General features: G+C 40.0%; 1 protein-coding gene across 2 annotated transcripts in view; it reads left to right on the top strand.

Moving 5' to 3' along the window:
- Positions 1 to 10,655: 10,655 nt before the first annotated feature.
- svp (COUP transcription factor 2) overlaps positions 10,656 to 20,836 on the top strand; it is a 71,504-nt gene continuing 61,323 nt past the window's right edge. The window contains exon 1 of one of the 2 annotated variants that reach the window (XM_017616313.1): positions 10,656 to 12,416. In XM_017616313.1, coding sequence (XP_017471802.1) covers positions 11,711 to 12,416 — 706 coding nt within the window. In that variant the 5' untranslated portion in view covers positions 10,656 to 11,710. The remainder of the gene's footprint in view (positions 12,417 to 20,836) is intronic. The other variant, XM_017616312.1, reaches the window with a different exon arrangement.

Raw genomic sequence — 20,836 nt, 5'->3', positions numbered from 1 at the left:
TCGAACTTTTAAAGGCAACGAGTATTTTTAGCGGCGATAGTTATTTATTATTTAACCAAGTTTGCAAAAGCAAAAGTTGTGATAAGCGTTTTGTTGTTAAGCAGCTTTTTGGTGGCAGCTTTTGAAAAAAGGCGCTCAGCAGGCACCGAGGTACCAAATAAATAACAATATTTTTCGAAAGTCCGTAAAGTTTTGGATAAACAGTGGACAGGACTTGACTTTTACTCAACTGAAATTGGAACGTTGCCGCACTATTTTCACCATTGTATGCTCTGAAGTTGAGCAGTCTTGCGGCTTCTTGCAATTTTAGACAACTACTGAATTCATATTTCTTGAAAATATTTTTACGATTATTTTACAATTAATCATATAATAATCGATTAATGCAACACAAAACTACGACACAATCAAATCGTAAATTAGAAAAAATTATCGGTTAATTTAATCAAATAATTAATCGCTGCCATCCCTATTTAGGAACCAATTCAATTATTAAGCAGACAAAGCGAAATGATTATTGACTCCGCGAGATTTTTTTTAATATGGCTGCAAAATAAAGATCAGAAAAAATATATTGCAAGCAAGAAATTGTCTATTTTAATAATATTCTTAGTATTCTCATTTAAGTGCCTTTATGCCTCTTTCAACACCGGAAAATTGGATGTGGAAGGATCAACAATCTTTCAGCCTTCCGACAGTCTAAAAGGGAGTAGGATACTTACCTATAGGACTTCTAATTGACTCATACTTTAGCCATAAGTCAATTCTCCTCATGAATTTGGAAAGTCGGTGGAGTGTTTGCCTTCAACATGGGTCGTATGGAAATACTTATCTATCATCAGCCGGACTTCTCCACCAGACAAATCAACTATGAGCTTAAATCTGCTATTTTCATTACCGGAAAGTGCAACAAACACAAAGAATCTCATACACTGCGACCAGGGGCGGACCCACGGGGGGTGTTTTAGTATGGCGCATATGTATGTATAAAATGGTTTCTATGTATTAAAACACTCCCCGTGGGTCCGCTACTGCCTGACACGTAGTTTAACCCCCAAAACCTTCCGCTGGATCCGCCACTGACTGCGACATTTGAGAGTTATGTGTGCTTATGCACAAATATCCTTGTGAAAATTATGATCTTTTGTGCTCTCGGGTGTGTTCCACCAAGCGTAAGAAAATCCCCCTAAAAGGGTTCAATTCTATTTTCCTCGAATTAAAAAATTCTTTAAAATACTTTCTCCATAGCTTCATCACTTCAAAGGATACCCGAAATGAGAAAGTGTAAGAAAACGGAATAAAATTCATTAATTCGGTGCCATGTCAAGTCGCCCTCAACCAACAACAATCAAACGCAGCCTCCGGGCGGAGGAACGGAAGTGGCAGTGGGATGACCGCCCACAGTAATGGCGGCCACATGCCTTCCGATGGGTGGCCGAGTGAGTGGGGTGTCGATGAAAGGTGTGTTCGGATCGTCGACTGACTCCGACTGTTCATGAAGTGCAAAAAGGCGCTCAAATAGGGTTGTCAGTATTTAACCCGAAAGGGTGGAGGTGCAGTGCATCGATGCGCGCGAACTCTGAGCAGCGACGACGACGACGACGACGACGACAACGAGCACTGAGCCAGAAAGAGGCAACTGCGACCGTTAACAAACAACAACATCAACAAAAATCGCACAGATGTGCTAGCATTTGTACGAGAATATCCTGCTGCAACAAAAATCATTGATGCCACAGCTGCGCAGAGTCTGTCCGTGGGACGGCTGGTCGGTCGGTCGACGGCAGAGGTTCCAGAGGTGTCGAGGGCGCTGCGATTAGGTTCAATTGCAATGGAAAACGTAAGGCAACAACAAAAGCTCAGCAGCCAAGACAGCGAGAAGTGGAAGCAGGCCAAAGTGGGGCAACCCGAATCAAATCAAACAAACAGCACAGTTGTCAAAGCAATAACAACAACACAAGCAACAACATTGGGAAACATCGTAGCATATTGGAGCTCATCGAGGGCCGCGCAAAGGTTATGCTCCAGCAATTGGAGCAAAAGAGACCTCTAGCGGTCGAGCGAGCACAACGCGGCCGCACATTCCTTTACAGCGGTGGCGCTTAGACCGCGATGGCGTGCGGTTGAGAAAGCAGAGGTGTTAGAGCGAGAAGGCGATAGCGGCGCCGACATGGCCAATAAGGGCGTACACTCAGCACAAGCAACCGCACGCGCAACAAACCGACACATACAACGACGTCGTCTTTGAGTGGAGTCGGTTGGCAGAGAAACTCAACGAAGCAAACTTGTGAGTGTAGCGCCGGAGAGGAGTGCTCCGCGCACGGATGGGTGCAGCTGTGTGTCAGGCACACTCAATGGGCTACTCAAGGCTGAAAGCCAGTTGGAAATGGTGAGACTGTGAGCGAGCGAGTGAGTGAGTTTCTCACTTTGCCTAATGCCAATTGGGATGTCGTGCAAATAAGAAAATTAAATGCTATCCCAATAAGAAAATGATAAACGAAGCATCGAGTTCACATGGTGTGGCCTGGCATGTATGCTGCCGCAATGAGGTTGTTTCCAGAGCGAGAAAAGTGCAGACTCTTGTGCCCTCATGCCCCGGAGGCGAACTAATCCCGAGGCAAGTGGGTTGGCATATATTAGCACCTCTTTTTTGCACTCATTACGCGCCCCGTCGCATTGGATCCATACCAGAAAACCAAAGGTGGCGTTGAGGAACGGCAAAATGTGCACTGAGAGTAGGAGAGCAAGCAAGAAAATGCGAAGCGATAAGAAAACGAAAAAAGTAAAAGATTTTTTAATCAGCCAACCCTGTCCATGAGACCAGCTCGTTTATCATCCAATTGTACGTTTGCTCCCCGAGTCACCAACCCTACCACACGCCATGATGGAAAATAGGCAACCGCACCCACACTTGCACACCAAAGTACTGCGCACAAGCCCAAACTGGAGAACAAAAAAGAAAAAAAACAAAAAAAAAACAAAAAGAAAATGTTCGGGTTTTAGCTTAGAAAAAATGGCAGAACTTTTCTGACATTTCCCTTTGACTCTGTGGTCTGCGGGCACCGTGTGGTATGAGCAACTCTTATTGCCCACTAACTAACGGCACTTTCGAACTAGCTTTTTGCCATTGTTGTTGTTGATGTTGTCACTTTTAAATGTAGTGCAAAGTACCATCACCAGTATTTGCCCTTCTGAGCTGTCAACTGGACTCGAATGCCAGCTGCAATGCCGAACGTCCGAGCAGTGAATGGTCACAACGATGGGCAGCGGTGGCATTCGGAACATTTGCGACACATTTTAAGCCGAGCGATGGCAAAGTGGTATGACCGATGCGATTGATATGCTGGCCCCTGGGTTGGTTGGTTGGGGATGGGCAGCGGCGAAAAAGGGGCTTGCCTGTGGAGATTCTTTAATTTTAAACCGTTGTTGTCCATCCCGGGCCGAATGTTGAAATTGGCGTTAAATTCTGCAAAAATTTAACTAACTAAAGTTAACTCTATACTCCAGTGGCTATTTTTAAATACGTATATATACGTATGTAGTTCAAAGAACAAAAAATATGTATGTTCCAATCATTTGTTTCATTCATTTTTTTTTTTAGCAAATAAAAAGTTCACGAATCGATAACCTCACGCACACAAACATACAAATATTTCGTGAAAATCCAATTACTGTGAATCTGGTTTTCAACGGCCTGGACTAGCACGTCTTGGGTGTGCCAAATGTCACAGTTAGCATTAACTTTGGTGGCAGACCGAAACCTTAGATGTCAGTTATAAATCGCCAGTACATGACTTTCCCTCTATTTTGCATTAGACTGCCATATTAAATTAGTTAGAGCGTGAAAAATGTTAAGCTAATAGGATTCCAGCGTCAAGAAGCCAAGTAGAAAGGGAAGGAGTAGCGATTACAGCGACCATACATACATACATACATGTACATTGTTTAGAGTGCGAGAATTCGATGGAAAATCGATGCGCAATAGCGAGAAAAAACATTCGAAATTCGTTCACTTATCACTGATAAGGCTCGAGTATTTCTGTGAAAGAAAAAATTTAATTGCATATTTATAATTAAATGCCTTATCTACAACATGTTTGATTAATCTATTACATATCTACGGAATTTAGGAGTCTTATGAGTAGGAAGTGGGATTTTACATTACTATATATCGCAAATTAGGGCGGGCGTACTTGGACAAGATGCTAGAAAAGGTTTGCTGTCTAGAATTCTTACAGACTACCTGACAGGAAAATAAGTAAAAACTTATGAAGTGGGCCACCGTTTATTCGAAGGTCGAGCTTTTTTTGTGCAATTATCTGTTTATGCTTCACAACGATAAAAGAAAAATACAAGTTTCACAATTTTTCGAAATTCGAATTATTTTGGAAGCTATAGCTATTCACATTTTTCGAAATTCTTTAGATTTTATTTGTTTCCTGGCGACTGGTAATACCGATTCTGCTAATTCTTTAAACAGTTAAGAAGGATGATGTTTCCTTCCCATTTTCATTCTTTATTTTCTAATTTTTTTTTTTTTAAGTTATTAAAACTTTTTCAAATATTATTGACATTTCGAGGACTTTAAAATCGCGCGTTGAGCTAATATTGCTGTACGTTTTATTAGCAATTATTTGCAGAAAAAAAGAATTTTGCCGGAATCGAGACGAAAGTTCTTCACGCTTTTCTCTTGACGCCCAATGTTTTTTTGTTGTATGGAAAACGATGAAATGACTATCGCAAGCGCGCTAGACTCGCTGTCAATCGATACTTGTTGAAAAGCTCTTGCGAGGTAAATATCTACGGCAAACGTTTTCCATACAAAATTCATTGGGCGTCAAGACAAAAGCGTGCATAACTTTCGTCTCGATGCATTCCGGCAAAGTTTCTGTAATTGCTAATAAAGCATTAAACAATATTAGCCCAAAATGCGATTTTAAAGCTATTGAGATGTGAGTAATATTAAAAAAGAAATGTATCAACATTTATATAAAAATTTATGACCAAATAAAAAATAAAAAAGAGACGGAAACATCATCATTTTTAAATGTTTAAAATATGAGAAGATCCGGTATTACCAATCGCGAGAAACTTCAAAAATAATTCGAATTTCGAAAAATTGTGAAAGTTGTATTTTTCTTTTATCGTTGTGAAGCATAAACAAATAATTGCACAAGAAAAAGCTCGACCTTCGGAAAAATGGTGGCCCAAAGGTTCGATTGATTATATTTAGGGCTTATAGCAATAGCACGCTGCGTATCCCGTTTTAAATGAAGAAATTTTGGCACCAAATTTTCGAAAGAAGATTTTACATCGAGAAGTATCAAAAAATAAGCGTAAACTGCAGGTCAATCCCTTGTGTGTGTCAATATCAAAGTGCACGCCACAAATTGGAGGAGAAGCAAATGCATTATCTTCAGTTTTGTATTAAGAACTAGATTCCATCGCGAAATTGTATTTAAATGAAAACTTAAAAAAGATATAGATACTAAGAAGAAGTAAAAATTGTCACTCATGCTCATATACCCACAGTTGCGTATGTAACGTATACGCCCCGTAGCGCCATACAAGTCAACTAACAAGTTAACTCGCACGCCTAAACTTACAGCCATTTTCACCAAACTATTTAAGTGGAAATTAACTTTAATTTAACTTTTTATTTAAATCTCATTTTAATTATTTTCAGTTTCAATAAACTATTTATTTAAGTGAGTAAAAAGTGGTTGTAAAACAGACTAGGACTAGCTTTCGCTTTCATTTGTACTGAGAGCTTTTGAAAGCTTTGGCACGCTGTGTTGTAAAAGCAGGGCTGGTATACAAGTAAGCAGCAGATGCACAATGATCAGGTGATTAAACGTGTAACACCTCTGAGTGTGGTTATTCTGATTTAACTTTTATTTAAGTGCAGAGCATAGGTCACTTAAATCAAAATTAAAATTAATTGGTGAAACCGAAAATTCGAAAATTAAAGTTAATTAAATAGTTTGGTGAAATTGGCTGTTACAGTTGTTCACAAAATAATAACAGTGCGATATTTTGACCAGTTTTGGCTATTTGTCTTTTGTTTATTTAATGTTTATTATATTTTTATACAAATCTATGAACGAGCGAAGCGCAACCAGAGAATGTTAATTAACAGCCAGAGAATGGAATTTAACACAGGGACAAATGTACGTACAATTCTAAAAAAAAAAATAAAAATAAAGATAGTGGGCTCTATAGAGGAATTTATACAAATAACAACAAATTTTGTTTTTGGTGGAAACAAAAAATGTTAGTTTTATTCAAGGTCAAAAAGTAAAAAATGGATTTCATTAAAATTAAATATCTCGCAAACTGTTATTGATTTTTGAAGGATTTGTATGCCGTTTCAAAGGTAATAAAAATACCTCTCTTTTGACATACAACATTGATATTCTTTATTGATAAAATATATGAAAAAAACAAGTTTTTTTATAAAAACATTTTTTTTTTACAAATGTACTTTTTATATAAATATCACCGTAAAACATGTCTTATCTGAACAATCGCAAGTACTTTTACGCAGAACTTCTTTCTGCGTACTTGGACAAAGTAGAATTCTCCATTCTGTGTTGCCGAAGACCTTTTGCAGAGAACACCTTTCAGCGTAGGCAGCCTTCGGCCGCACTTAGAGATTATAACCCTCACGAAGTAGAATTCTCCTTTCTGTGTTGCCGAAGAAGAGGGGCTGAACACCTTTAGAAGCTAACTTTTATGTGTTGACAATAACGAGATTTAATAATAAAAATCGTTTTTCTTTTAATTTTGTAATGTTTTTTTTATAAAAACTCATTTTTCTCATAAGCCCTACAAAAAAAAATAAAACTTGTATATACAAAAAAAATATATATTTTTTAAATACCTTTCAAACGACATTAAAATATTTTAAATTAATTGTTTGGTAGTTATTCAAATTAAAAGAAATTGAGAAATTGATTATTCGACCAAGAGCGTACAATTGCTGGCGTATGTGAACGTCATCGACATCATTGGTAACAAGAACACACATGTATGTATGTATGTGTAAGCGCCAATCTATTATTATTATTATGTAGGTATATTTATATCATTAGATATTGGTATTCGATAAAAATTTCAATTAAATTTCATAAAGAAATCTTCAACTTCACGGGTTCGCTTATAGTTGCGTTTTTTTTACTCATTTCCAGTAAAATCCAGTAAAAGTTTTTACGAATTTTCATGTTTTGGCGTTTTCGTACGCAAAAACTTGCAAAGTAGGGGAAATTGAGAGAGCGAAAATTGACAGTTGAAGTTGCAAGTTTTTACTGGATTTTAATGGATAAATTTTTACTTGTAAGAATTTGCCAGTACGAAAAACAGCTGATCGCATGTTGCTGGATGAAATTTAAACTAATAAGAAAACTGTTTGTGGGTTTTTATTGTAGAAATTTACAAAATAAACCCATTTAAATACAAAATATATTGTTTTATTAGGAATTTGCTGCGAATAAACAAGCAATTTATCAGCTGTTCATGAAACTTGCAAATTATTACTGGAAAAGCGTTCACGTACTTTTTTGCAAATTTTTTCTATGAGAGCGAATTCTTAGAAATAAAGTTACTGGAGAGTTGCTGGCAAGTTACTGGATAATTTGTAAAAAAAACACAACTTATATTTATTTGGAAGGCGTTATTTTGAGCGCCAAAAAATCGAGTTTGACTTATTAGATCTTAATGGAAACGATTTTAGCAATATCCAATAGGTTTTAATTGCTCGAATACAATGTGTATGCCTTTCCGATTAGCATGAGGGGAAATTAAATTAAGTGAGTCGCACACAGATCTTTGTATACGAGACACTTGTACATATACATACGTATATGCATTTGAATATGTAGATTTGTATGTATATACTACATACATACATATGTATGTACCCTGCAAAAATCATTGCACCACGTAGTCTATTTGTGGTATATTGGAGTACTTATAAAAGTGTTCCTCTGTCATGCTGTAGCGGATCAACTCGTGTCTCTGCACCAGCTTATTGTTTGTTACCCGATCACTGCTCGTGTTTTAACGAAATGTGATTGAAGTTGAGCATTTGCAAGCGCATTTGCATGGCTGGCTGTAGCTGAACGTGTAGAGATGATCAGTGTTAGTTGTTAGTTCCCAGCATGTTCGGGTTCGAATTCCGTCAGAGGCAACATATAAATATTAATTTTTGTTTTTGGTTTTTATTTATTTCGAAAAAGCATCTGAGAAGTGAAGAATAAAAGCGTGTAGGTACTAACGAAAAAATATAACAACAATGCCATTGTTAATGTGTTGGAGTAGTTTTGTGCTGATGTAATGCAGAGATGGAGTATATGGTCCTGCCCTAGGACATCGCACTGTTAATTGGACCATATTTTTTTTTATATGAAATGTGGTTAATTTTGGGGTACTCATTGGTCCTTAGGGAGCACTCTTTACACGCGTGCACGGAGTAGTCGCGATTTTTGCAGGGTATATGCAATATGTGTACATATGTATGGGTTATTTGTTTACACACGCGTTTACATGGCAATATGGCAGTTATTGTTTATTAAAGTTGAAGCTTTCCTGCTCTTAATCTGTAAAATTCATTTTAAATTGGTTTCTACTCAGATATATGTACATATGTGCATACAAACATTAGCATGTACATATGTATGTATGTACATTAGGGTGCCCATCGAAAAAGATTTTTTGGAAATTTCAAGACCCTACCCCCTAATTTTATTCGTTTTTTAAAGGTGAGTCAGAGGTCGCGACCTGTAGATTTATGTAGGTCAGAAAATACGATTTTGTAGATCTATAAGTTTTTGAATGACCATTTCAAAGATCGAATATTTCAAGGATCGAATATGATCTGAGAAGGGGATATATAGGCCTTTAAAATGAAGTATAATAATATATTGTCGGGCGTGGCTGATTTGCATTTTTAATCGGGTAAAATAAAAACAAAAAACATATTCCTCTTAATTTTTTAAATTTCACTATCGATAATTTCTACAATTTCAAAATATGGAGTACTATCTAGAATTAAGTCTATTTTTAAATAACCTGACAGCTCATTTATTGCAATCGCATAAAAATTGCAGAATTTAGGCGAATTTTCTAAAATACGGCCTTGAATTTATACGGGTGCATGTACCGAAATTTCAGTGATTCATCAATGTTGATTAAAAATTGATATACACAATCGCTCTTTAGCAAAAAACTGATTTTTCAAGAAATTTTAAGAAAATGGGGGTGGCACCGCCCACTTATATGATATATGCGTATCTCAAAACTACTTGACCGATCCCAGCAGAATTTGGTGAACAACGTAACGGTAATATCAAAAAATAACAAATCAATAACTATAACAAAAATGTTCAAGACGGTACTTAAGGAGGCTAAGCACAATGTGACCTTTAAAAAATCTATAAAAATAGGCAATAATATTTCTCATAAAAACGAATAAAATTAGGGGGTAGGGTCTTAAAATTAAAAAAAAAAAAATCATTTTCGATGGGCACCCTAATGTACATGCATGTATTTGCTTGATATTAAGCCAATAAAAACATATAAATTTGTATTCGAATAACACATACATACATATATATACACATATTGTATGTATGTATGTACATATCTAGCTGATCGTACGTGGCTGGGTAACTGCATTTACCTAAATTAACCAACCAAAAGTGCGCTGCTGCCATCGACTGTTGCTTAAAAAGTCATTACGATAAATGAGCGCATGGAAAGGTAGCAACAACAACGCTGTTATGTTAAGTCAGCGAAAACAAAAAATCAACAAATTTCATTTAAAGCCATTAAAATAATTTTTTTTGGGGAGGGATTTAGTGATGTGGAGTGAAGTTTTTCGCTTTAAGTGGCTTTTCTGCTCTCGTCGAACGAGCGGTAATTTTCGCTTATCTGTTTAATTTTCTTTTTGTTCTCATTTCTTTGATTAAAGTATGTAGTGTAGATCGCAACAAAACAAAACAAAAAAACAAAATAAATATGTATGTAAAAGCAGCAACAATGTAAGTAAACCAGTCAAGCGGTTGCCACAACAACAACAACAACAACAACAACAAAGCTAAAGTGGCATACTATGTATAAAAGCAAAAAAAAAGGCAACTGAGTATCTACCAGATACATTAAATGTACTAATAAGAAAAACGAGTTCAATGTATGCCATACTCTTTGCACCGCTCCAAAACGAAGCGAACTCACACAAACCCAACGAACAAATCCACTCACATCTCATCCAAAGCGCCTCGCTCACCAGCTACTTGACAAATGAGCGAAGGAAAATATAATGGCTTGAGCGCTTTTTGCGCACGCGAGCAACTAAACGGAAATGGAGTGAGTGGAGTGGAAAACTCAGTGGCTCCCAGCCGCCTTCAAACGCTGAGCAAATACATCAACGCACACATAAACCAGCGTGGAGAGTGAGGAGACGTGTGTGTGTGTGCTTTGGTGGCGCTCAACCAAACACGTAGAAGGTCTTGCCCCGCCATAGAGCGCAGACATAGGCCACATGGCCGCATACACCACTACAAACAACACCACCACCACCACCAGCATAACCAGCACGGCTGCCGCCGCCCAGGCCTAGCGAACGGGTGCGAGCGAGTCGGCAAGCCACTTCCACTCAAATGCGCACGCCATCTGGTGACAAGCGTGCGAGCAGCCTAGGCGATTGAATGGACGATTTAGATTTCAGGGTGGCTGACTGCGGCTGGCAGCACTGCTGCGAGCGTAAACGTTCGCTTGCTTGTGTGCGCTCTATGTTCGGCGTCTGTGTGAGCTGTGTGCACTGAGTTCGTAGTGGCAATCTGGCTGCTTTGAGTGGTGGAATGAGAGATTTGTGTGATGTGTCGTTAGGTCGAAACGGTCGAGTCGGGTCGGGTCGTGTACCTTTTGCCACGAATGTTTTGCCAGTCAGGCTCTAAAAGGCCTTACGAAAACAGCTGAGATTTTGTTGGTCGCATGACGCGCATTTTTCCGAACATCTGAAGTTATTTTTTATTACTGCTTGCGTAGATATGCCAAGGAGAAAAATCACTGAAATTTTACAAAGTGTGTGCAAATCGTTTGAAAGTTCTCGGTTGCAACGCCCGAACATATATGAATTATTGACGAAAGAGTGTTCGATAATAAAAATAATAAATTAAATGAATTTAGCGAAATACGCGCGGAGTGCGATTAAAATTTACCAGTGTTAATTAATTTTGAATTTAAATAAGTATATTTCGTATATTTTTTAGCGCGGCAACGCGATCGCCAACCAAACGTGTGTGCAAGAAATTTTCGCTCGATCAGAAATTATGATAAAGTGAGAAATATTGCATACCAGCAGTGTTTTGATACGAAAATTATAATACAAAAAATGAGTACTGGTTGATGAGAAAATACAAAGAATTTTTGCACAAAAAAAAAAGATTAAGAACTTTTGAGTGCTGCGATCACTTCTTGTGCAACATCGCAGCCGAAGAAAAGAAAAACATAATTATAGCAACGAAAGGTGGTAATCAAACGCGCAAACAGCCGCTACGCCACGTACAAAAATACACACAACTAGCTACGGTCTCGTACCGCTTTGTGTCGACGGCATACCAGCAAAGTGCATACTTCATTTCCTTCTTACGCCCCGCAAGCCGCCAAAATTATCACCCACAATTCTTTGAGCGTGTACGGTGGCGGCGTCATGTGCGCCTCACCGTCCACCGCTCCCGGCTTCTTCAATCCACGCCCGCAGTCCAGCGCCGAGCTGTCCGCCTTCGATCTCGGCCTGCCGCGCTCAATGGCATTGGGCGTACCGCCACCCTCCGCATGGCACGATCCTAATCTCGGTGGACATCTGCACGCCTCCGCTGGTCCCGGCTCGTTGCCCGGCGCGGGTGGCAGCTCCGTGGGTACCGGCGGCGGCACAACACCATCCAGCGTCGCCAGCCAACAGTCGGCGGGCATCAAGCAGGACCTTTCCGGGCTCGGTGGCGCGGGGGGCCAATCGAACACACTCAACCAAAGCGGACATCATACAATCAAAGAGGATCTCTCCAGTCTGACAGCTGCCTCGGCGGCAGCTAGCGCGGCGGCACACCATGCGGCGGCAGCACATCATGCAGCGGCGGCGGCGCAACAGAATCACGGACAGGAGCTCGGCGTCATGATCAAAGGCCAACAAGCGGCGTCTAATTGCTTGGGCGGCGGCAGTGCGGCGGGCGGTGGAGGAGGTGGTGGCGGCGGCGGCGGCGGTGGCAGTACAACGCCTAGTTCTCAGGCGAATAGCCTGCATTCGCAGAGTAGCAACAGCGACTCCAAACAAAATATGGACTGCAAGCAGAACATCGAGTGTGTGGTGTGCGGGGACAAGAGCTCCGGCAAGCACTATGGACAGTTCACCTGCGAAGGTAAGTCGGCGCTATAGGCGCTAGCCGAAAAATATTTAATACATAGATGTATATACATATATATATATCGTCACTAGACACGAATAAAGGCGCGAGCTCAAAAGTTGACGGCGCAAAAAGACGATAAAAAAACTTTAGCGTCAAAAACTCTTAACATACTTCGCCGAAGTTTTTCATAAGCATCTTTTTTGCCGTCAAAACACTATCGTGCCTTTATTCGTGTGTAGTGACGATATGTATGTGGTAAGGATAGTTAAACCAAACCGACTTCAATTCTCATATAAAAATTCAAGATTATCGTTAATTTCTTCACGATCGAATTATCGGATCTAAACAAGGGGGTCCACCCTTGAGGAAATCGGTTAACGTGGTATAAAAAATATACACTGAACCAAAAATCCATCTCTGGATCAAAGAAAAACTTTTCTTACTTTAAGGTCGAAAATTCTTCCGAATGAGTAAAAAATTCTCCCGAATGTGTAAAAACGTACACGAAAATATGGAAAAGTGGATGTAATCTATCATTTTGAGGAAATGTTGGGCATGAAAAGAGGATAAAACTTCTTTAGTGCTATTTCGTTCCCATTTTTCTTCATTGTGATTGCTGTTTTTCTTCAATTAAGAGACGTTTTTTTTTAGTGTATATATGTATATAGTTTGACGGATTGATAACCTTCTCCTTTTTTAACCGTCTTCAAAAAAAGGAGGAGGTTATCAATTCGTCGGAATACTTTTTTTTTTATGTATGCTACCGCATAACTTTGGACCACGTTAACCGATTTCGAAAATTCTTTTTTCATCGGAAAATTAGTGTCTCAGAGGTGGCCATATACTCTGGTTTAGATCCGATCATTGGATCACGAAAAAGTTAACGGTACTCCTAAATTTTTATATGAGATTTGAACTCGTTTTTTTTTTGCTTAAAAATTACTTGTTAAGTTCTTAACTTTTATGCAGCTTTCCTTTCCGAAGGAACATTTTCATGAATCTCGATATCTCTTTCTACATAGCACATATTTACATACTTCGATTTGAACGAAAAAAAGTTTATATATGTACATACATGCCTATTTGAAAACTCTGTTGCTAAGTGCGCGAAGTGGCCTACAGAAACCTGTACATATTTGCCGACGGCCTAAATCCTGCTAGCCTGTCCCTATTTTCTTTATGAACCTTACCCGCATACACTATAAAAAATATTTACTTAAAAGATCAGCTCACATAGTCATAGCGCGCACCTCCACCTCATTAGGATTTCTAATGGTCTGATTATGGCAACTTAACGTAACTTACGGCTATCACTTCAAAATTCTGTTAAATGGATGGTGCTTATAATTTTAACAGCCGAAACTTCACTTAACTTTTAATGCCACGTCGAGTCTGTTTCATTTCGATTTTCTAAGTTCTACGTTCCGTTAAGTTAAGTTAAGTTGCAAGTTGCCATAATCAGGCTTTAATACGATATGCATTGAACACCAGTTTGTGATCATCCGTCATTACGCCTATTCTCGTAGCTCGACAGCTGTAATTGTTGCCAAATGTTTATGTCAAATGCAAACAAAAGCCCAAAAATTCAGCAACCATCACCTGACTTCCCATTATATCTGCGTATACAACGGTATAGGCATACTGTTTACAAAAATATCACCAGTGACCCCTGATGTTGGTCCTATGATTGCACGCATCACCTCGCCGCACCTCAGCCACGCATGCAACCTTACACTAGGCAGCACTGCTACGATGCTAACACAAAAAGCCAAAAAAAAAAAAAAAACAAAAAAAAACGATTTTATCAAATTTTTCGAGACCGCAAATCAAAAAGTGCCAATCAATATGTCAAATGTGTGCATACAATGTAACACAATCATGATTCAATTGCCACATAGTTCAACAACCAACAACGGATTCGCAAAGCGCGTTGTCGGCAAAAGACACAACACCAGCAACAACACAGCAGCAGCATTCATTGTAACGCCGAACAAAGCACCATCCGCAAGGCGGCAAATGAACAACATAACGTCCCTCCCTTCCGCTCTAAAAGTACCTAAGTATCTATGTAAAATCTAGTGAACCATCAGTTGCGTGCTGTTTGAATGGGCGCCCGCGTGTTTGTGTGTGTTTTTGTGTTTAAGTACATAAATGCGCAGTCATTATCGTCGTGCACACACGATCCGTAATACCGATCTGCTTTTTTGTTGGATACTATTCTATTTGGTAAATTATTTCAAAAATCAGAAAAAGCAAAGGTGAAAAACGCGAACGGGAGGGCGGGCGCGCGGTCGGACAGCTGGCGCGGTTGGCAGAATGTGGCATGCAGCGACGATGACCAAACATAAACGCAACAAACGGCTGAGCAGTCGGACGGACGGACCGGCGACGGACGGAAACTAGATGTTTCCTAGTTTGATAGTTTGATAGCTGTGATGGCTCAATGGATATATGTATGTATTCGGGTGGGGGCCGCCGATAGCAGCGCTGAGGGGCGCAACTATGGCGCTGGTGGTTGCTGCGGTTGTTGCAGCTAGGCAGCTAGGCAGCTAGGCAGCGTGGCCGGCGCGTTTGGCGATTTTTGACAGTTCAGGTGAATTATGAGAGTTTGATGAGTTGGCGAAAGCAATCGAAGGCTCCGTGAAAAAAAATCTACAAAACTACAAAGAGTAGTCAATTGAATGATTGAATAACTGGCGCATTGCCATATGCAAATACCGATTGGCGTGTTTCGTAAGTCACGAATGCTGAAAAGGTAAAACAAAAAAAAAACAAAAAAAAACAAAAGAAAACCCGACAGGGTTGCGGCATGTCAAGTGGTGCTAACTGCTGTGTCCTCAACTGGAAACAATTTGAAGTGAATGTGAGAAGCGACGGGACATACTGAACTCCGCTTTGACGGATTGGTTAATTTGACTGAATGTGAGACACTAGCATATTTCCGAAAGCAAACGGAAGCAGAAGTTCTATGCACCGCTTAAATAGCTGTGGATCTAACGGAAAAATTAAATGCGCCCTAAATGATCCCCTCCCCAAAGACAATGAAACGAACTCACAACAGCATATTTCTGCCGCAGTTATCTCGCCTACATTCACACACTAGGTACCAACTGATTAGCAGATAAGATAACAAGTCAAAGCCATCTACTGGGAGGCCAGTAACCAGCCACCGGCCCGCTGTCGCCAAATAACCAACGTCGCTGGCATTTTGCAGAGTCAACTACCTACATATCTAAGCCATTTCGGTTCGCCCACCTCGCGCGCTTTCGCTCCACGACACATACATATGTATCACATTCATATCTAAATATTCTGGTAATTTTTCAAAAGCAATTATTGTGCAAACATGCAAATTATGCACTTAAATGCGCGCCTTTGTTCTGGGGGGGGGAAAAAAACTCTACAAACTGAGCAGAGGCAGAGTCAGAAGGGCCTTGCTTGTTTGTTTGTTTGTTAGTGCACACAGATGCAGATATTAAACGCTCCTTCACGCCACTTGTCATACTCTGCTGACTGCGCGCAGATACAAGCCAAGAGCCTCAGCCGCAGCACGACTTATGTACGTACGTACGAGTATGTAGTTTGTGTGGTAAACAAGATGACTGCCACCTGGCTGCAGGTGAATGGAAATCAGCGAAGGGACACCGAAGAAGTGAGCGCTGATGCATTGGTGATTATTAATTGTGAGCGCTTTGTCACGGAAGGGAGGAGCGGCGCAATGGCAAATAAATGTAATAGGAGCAAGATAAATATGAAATAGCTAGATACATGCATCATACAAAAGTAAATACTTGGCGCTTACACGATTTACTAAAAGTTTGGCCGGGCTTCTGCTCCAATTTGCGGTGCGCGCCTTGATGTTGTCACACAAATGGAGGGACGCCGCCTATGAACCGCAACCAAATTTTATGAGAAGATTTTTCACTCGGATATTGGTCGTTGGCTTCGTAGTGGCAGCTTTTTATGAGTGTTGACCGGACCAGGAATCGAACTTGGGTGCTACCAAGTGGCAAGTAGTAGGCAACACTAAACAGTCAGCTACGACGGCCGCCCTATGTATACATCTACATACATACATATGTATGTAGGTACGTTCACATCAAATATATCAAAACAAATAGAAGTTGTAAGAAAAGTGGATACATACATACCAACAACGTTAAGCCCAAGGTGTGGAATAGCCAGTGTGGGAGCTGTCAGCGGCAAGAGCCACAACGCTGCGTTCCGGCGCAACTAAGAATTTTGAACGCCTCTTCTACTAAATTGTTGCGCATATCAGTCGGCGGCGTTGTTGTTGTTATTTTGTGTAGCTCTTCAAGATACAGCAGGCCTGATAGCAATCAGCTTTTTCGGTTTTTTTCCCCGTTTTTCTGGCGTATATCTCAAAAGCGCACTACTATCGCGCACTGCACGTACTTACAGATGCTTATGCACATACATACATATGTATGTACATAGCTCGACGCAGATACTTTGCAGAGAATAAACCAAAACGTAAAAAGATTCTGGCGGCGCGTGGTTCTATCTATCTATGTATGCACTCACAAGCGATGCATACAACCAGATTTGGAGTCGATAGCAGGCTTTGTTGTTGTCAGTTGAGCGTGCAGTTATTTTCATTGGCGCAACGGCTCGTGAGCGCTTAAGAGCGTTTTCGTTGCCGTGATTTAGCGTTGCGCTCCCGCCATCTAACTCCCCTCACCCGTACTGCCCCTTCAATCGTTATAGGTATGTACGCATGTGGCATACACACGTGCGTATCGATGTCCTGCAACAACACACCCGAAAACAAATTTTTGCATGCGACTGAGTAAAAAAACACATCTTGGCAAAACTTTTCTTCAGAAAAATTTTGCCACAAAAGTTTAATAAAAATTCATGCGCTTCGTGCCTGGCATTTCAATCACCCAGTGACTGTAGTAGTTACAGTAGAAATGAATCTAGAATCTTTTGTTTTGAATAAGCAAATCGCACTCGGCAGCATAGACTTTATTACGAAAATCTCGGAAACTATTAAACGTGGCTGAAAATGGCAGCACATTTTTGAACATTTTAACTTTCCCCTCATTCCTAATAACTCTATGAGGCATGTTTTCTTTCAGCTTGGTGAACTATGCGCGTATGAATGTCCTCCCCAAAGGTATTCCCTCACCTATGCGAACAACTCAAAAATCGCGCTGTATCTATACGTTGTGCGCTGTCATTTATTGTGGATTGCTTGCTGCCGCCGTCGTAGTTGTGGTTGTTGTTAATTCTTTATCTGTTTCTTATTGCTTGCGTTCGGTGTAGTCATGCCAAGGTACGTAGATACGGATGTACGTATGTATTTATGTATGTATATGCTTAAATGTTCATATGGCCAACGGTTGCTTCTCGGCGGCGTCCGTTAATGCTGCTGATGACGTTGTTGTTGTTGTCGTTGTAGTCAGCGTTGCCGTTTTGCTTAAATTTAAGCAAAATTTATTAACTTTTTTCTGCCTGTTAAAATGTTTAATTTTTCTTCGTTTTGCTAAATGCTTTGACTAAAATAGCCAAAAAAGGACAATTTTCCTCAAAAATTCATAGGCAAAAATTCATTTACTATTTCAGTAAATTTTTCAATTTTATTTTAGGAAGACCGTTATCTATATTTCGTCTAAAGTTCCAGGAAATGTTGCTCTACGCAACTCCTGACCCGCGGCCATCGTATTTTCAAACCCCCGATTGAACTTCTGCCATGAAATCGCTGCCAATAAAAACCATTTGCCTTTCGGAGGCGACCTAGAGCTTTAGGTCCCTTCATTGGCGTGACAAGAATAAACACGCAAATTATGGATAACATGATTTTGGTATTTGATGCAAAAAAAAAAAAAATAGCGAAAGTTCAACTACTAAATATTATAAGAGTATACGATCCCCGACAGTCGGGTCTCCGTATCCGGGACGATCCAGATTTATATCTGGCCAATAACTGTCACTCCAGCAACATTTCCCAAAAACTCTTCGGGGAACTTGTATGCTGCTGCAACAACAACAACATTATAGGAGTAAAAGTTGAAAGCCTGAAAGAATGTGTATAAAATTAACTAGATTGTAAAATCCTTACTTTTGACAACAAAACTGAGCCTTAGATTGCCTTTACTTACTTACTTGCTTACTTTTTATTTATACATATAAAAAAATTTACCAAGCTTGGTACGAAAAGCCCAAATACGGCGGCTTTATGCTTGAAATACAATACCGGCGAACGGCAAACTTCGCCGAATTGGGCGATGCTGTCATTCACCGTTCGCCCAGCTATTTCGCCTACTTAAACAGAATTAGAGCGGTAGCGAAAACAGCTGATCCCATTTGGTCGCCTTTATAATTTGGGTGACCATATTTAGAAAAAACTAAACCATATTTAGAAATGAGGAAATGATAACNACGATGAAACCTTGTTGCCTAGTCACCGTCCGTGTCTTCTCCTGCCACAAAGCCCAACTGGATTTTCTTATTCTCACACACATGCACGTACATACATACATATGAATTTACCTCTATGGTTGCATGCCGACATACTCATACGAGAAGATTAATTGTGGCAAACGCGATTTCTTCCAAAAGTACTTACAGATAGCCAGAACACAAACATACATACATACATACAAACATAGGTACATATGTATGTACATGTGTATATGCAGTAGGCAATAGCAACGCTGATGGATATATGTACATACTCGTAAGCGCGCTGCGCTAAGCCAAGTTGAGGAGCCGCGCTGGACACGGTGTCTGTTGCAAAAGGACATGTACGAATAGATGGATGGACGTGCTGTTGTTCACCCATGAAGATAAACGAATATTTTTGCGTCTTCCCTGACTTTTTCATATTTCAGTATATTTTTTTTTTTTTGTTCTCGGAATGCGGAAAGAAGAAAGGAAGAAGCTCGCTGTACACCATAGACGACCATAAGCCACAATAAGTTACAAGATGCCAGACAAAAGTTGTTCATTTGGTCATTGTAGGCGAAAAGAGATTGCAAATTAGGTTGAAGGCATATTTTTCCGCACATTTTTTAAATATTCGCTTTCTCGATTTCTTCACTTCGTGTTCAATTTAATATTATCGCTGCAACGGGAAGAGTTTTCTCTCATTGAATAAAATGCTGCTCAAATTCTCCACGCTGCAGCTCTGAAAGCATTCAACTCGGAACCCGCTGGTGGTAGCAGAGGAAGAGGGAGGCCCCCACTGCGATGGAAAGACCAGGTGGAGAAGGACATGGCTTCACTTGGCATTTCCGATTGGCGTCAGTTGACACTGAAGAGAAACGACTGACCTGCTTTGTTGAACTCGGCCAAAATCGCTTAGTCGGTTACAGCGCCAAATAAGAAGAGGAAGAAGATTTTTTTGTTCATTCGATTAGATTTCGAAAAACTTCGTGTTTCATTCTACCAATTTCTATGCAACATACAAAATTTTTTTTGAAACGCGAAACCTTTTAACACTTCCGCCTATCGACGTGCGAGAGCGACTTTTGTGCCAAGATTTTTTGGCGAGCTTGTATGTGCGTGTGTGTTTGGGTAAGCCTCAGAAGCCGCCACGCCGCGAGCAAAATTTCACCTTGCTAAAATGCTGTGATAATGTTAATGATGAGTGCATACCGCAAAGTTATGAATGCGCATTTACACGTCGCTGATACATACATCCTTTGTACTCACAAAAACACTTTTGGAGAACAGTCAAGTGAAGCAAAGCAAGCCGCACTTACAAAGAAAGACAATAAGCAAAACGTTCACTGTCAGCGTCAGCGTTGGCACTTTGCTACGATCGTAGTAAACTCGCTACGATTTTTAAAAAGTTCTAAAATTTGCTACCACACTAGGTACGCGTTATCCTATTTTTACTACGCTTTTTTATTTCATTCAACTTATGGGCAGCAACGATTTGTAAACCACTATTAGTACAGTATATTTTGCTTTGCTGCCTCTATGCTTAAGTGCACATTTAAGATACCTACCCCAAAATGCGCATCAAAAGCATTATTTTTAACTTTTATAAGGAAACTGCTCCGATAGATGCATTCAACATACCTCCACATTGGCGATACCTGCCTTAAAAATTGTGCGACTAGTATCAATTACACTGGTCTACAAATTTCAACTTTTTTTCTGCGAATAAGACGGGACCTGGTGTTTCTGAACGGATTTTTCGTGCTGAACACGAATCCGGGGTCAAAAATGTCCCATCACGTCACGTTTTCGAGAAAAAAGGGGTTGAAACCCCTAAAAACAGCGTTTTTGGCCATTTTCGAAAAATTATAGAGCTGAACCCTGACGTGGTACAAATTTTGCATATATCAGAAATTAAAGGCTAAACCGTGCCCTTTCGAATGAGCCCTATGCCGAATTGATCGCGTGCACCCTTAAAGCAGGGGGTGTATTTGTGTTTAGGGGTGCAGGAAAAATTGATC

The sequence above is a fragment of the Rhagoletis zephyria genome, unplaced genomic scaffold (genome assembly GCF_001687245.7).
Source record: "Rhagoletis zephyria isolate East Lansing unplaced genomic scaffold, Rhagoletis_zephyria_1.1 Rzeph_scaffold_01181, whole genome shotgun sequence".
Lineage (NCBI taxonomy): Eukaryota > Metazoa > Arthropoda > Insecta > Diptera > Tephritidae > Rhagoletis > Rhagoletis zephyria.
This window is presented reverse-complemented; position numbering and strand designations above follow the sequence as displayed.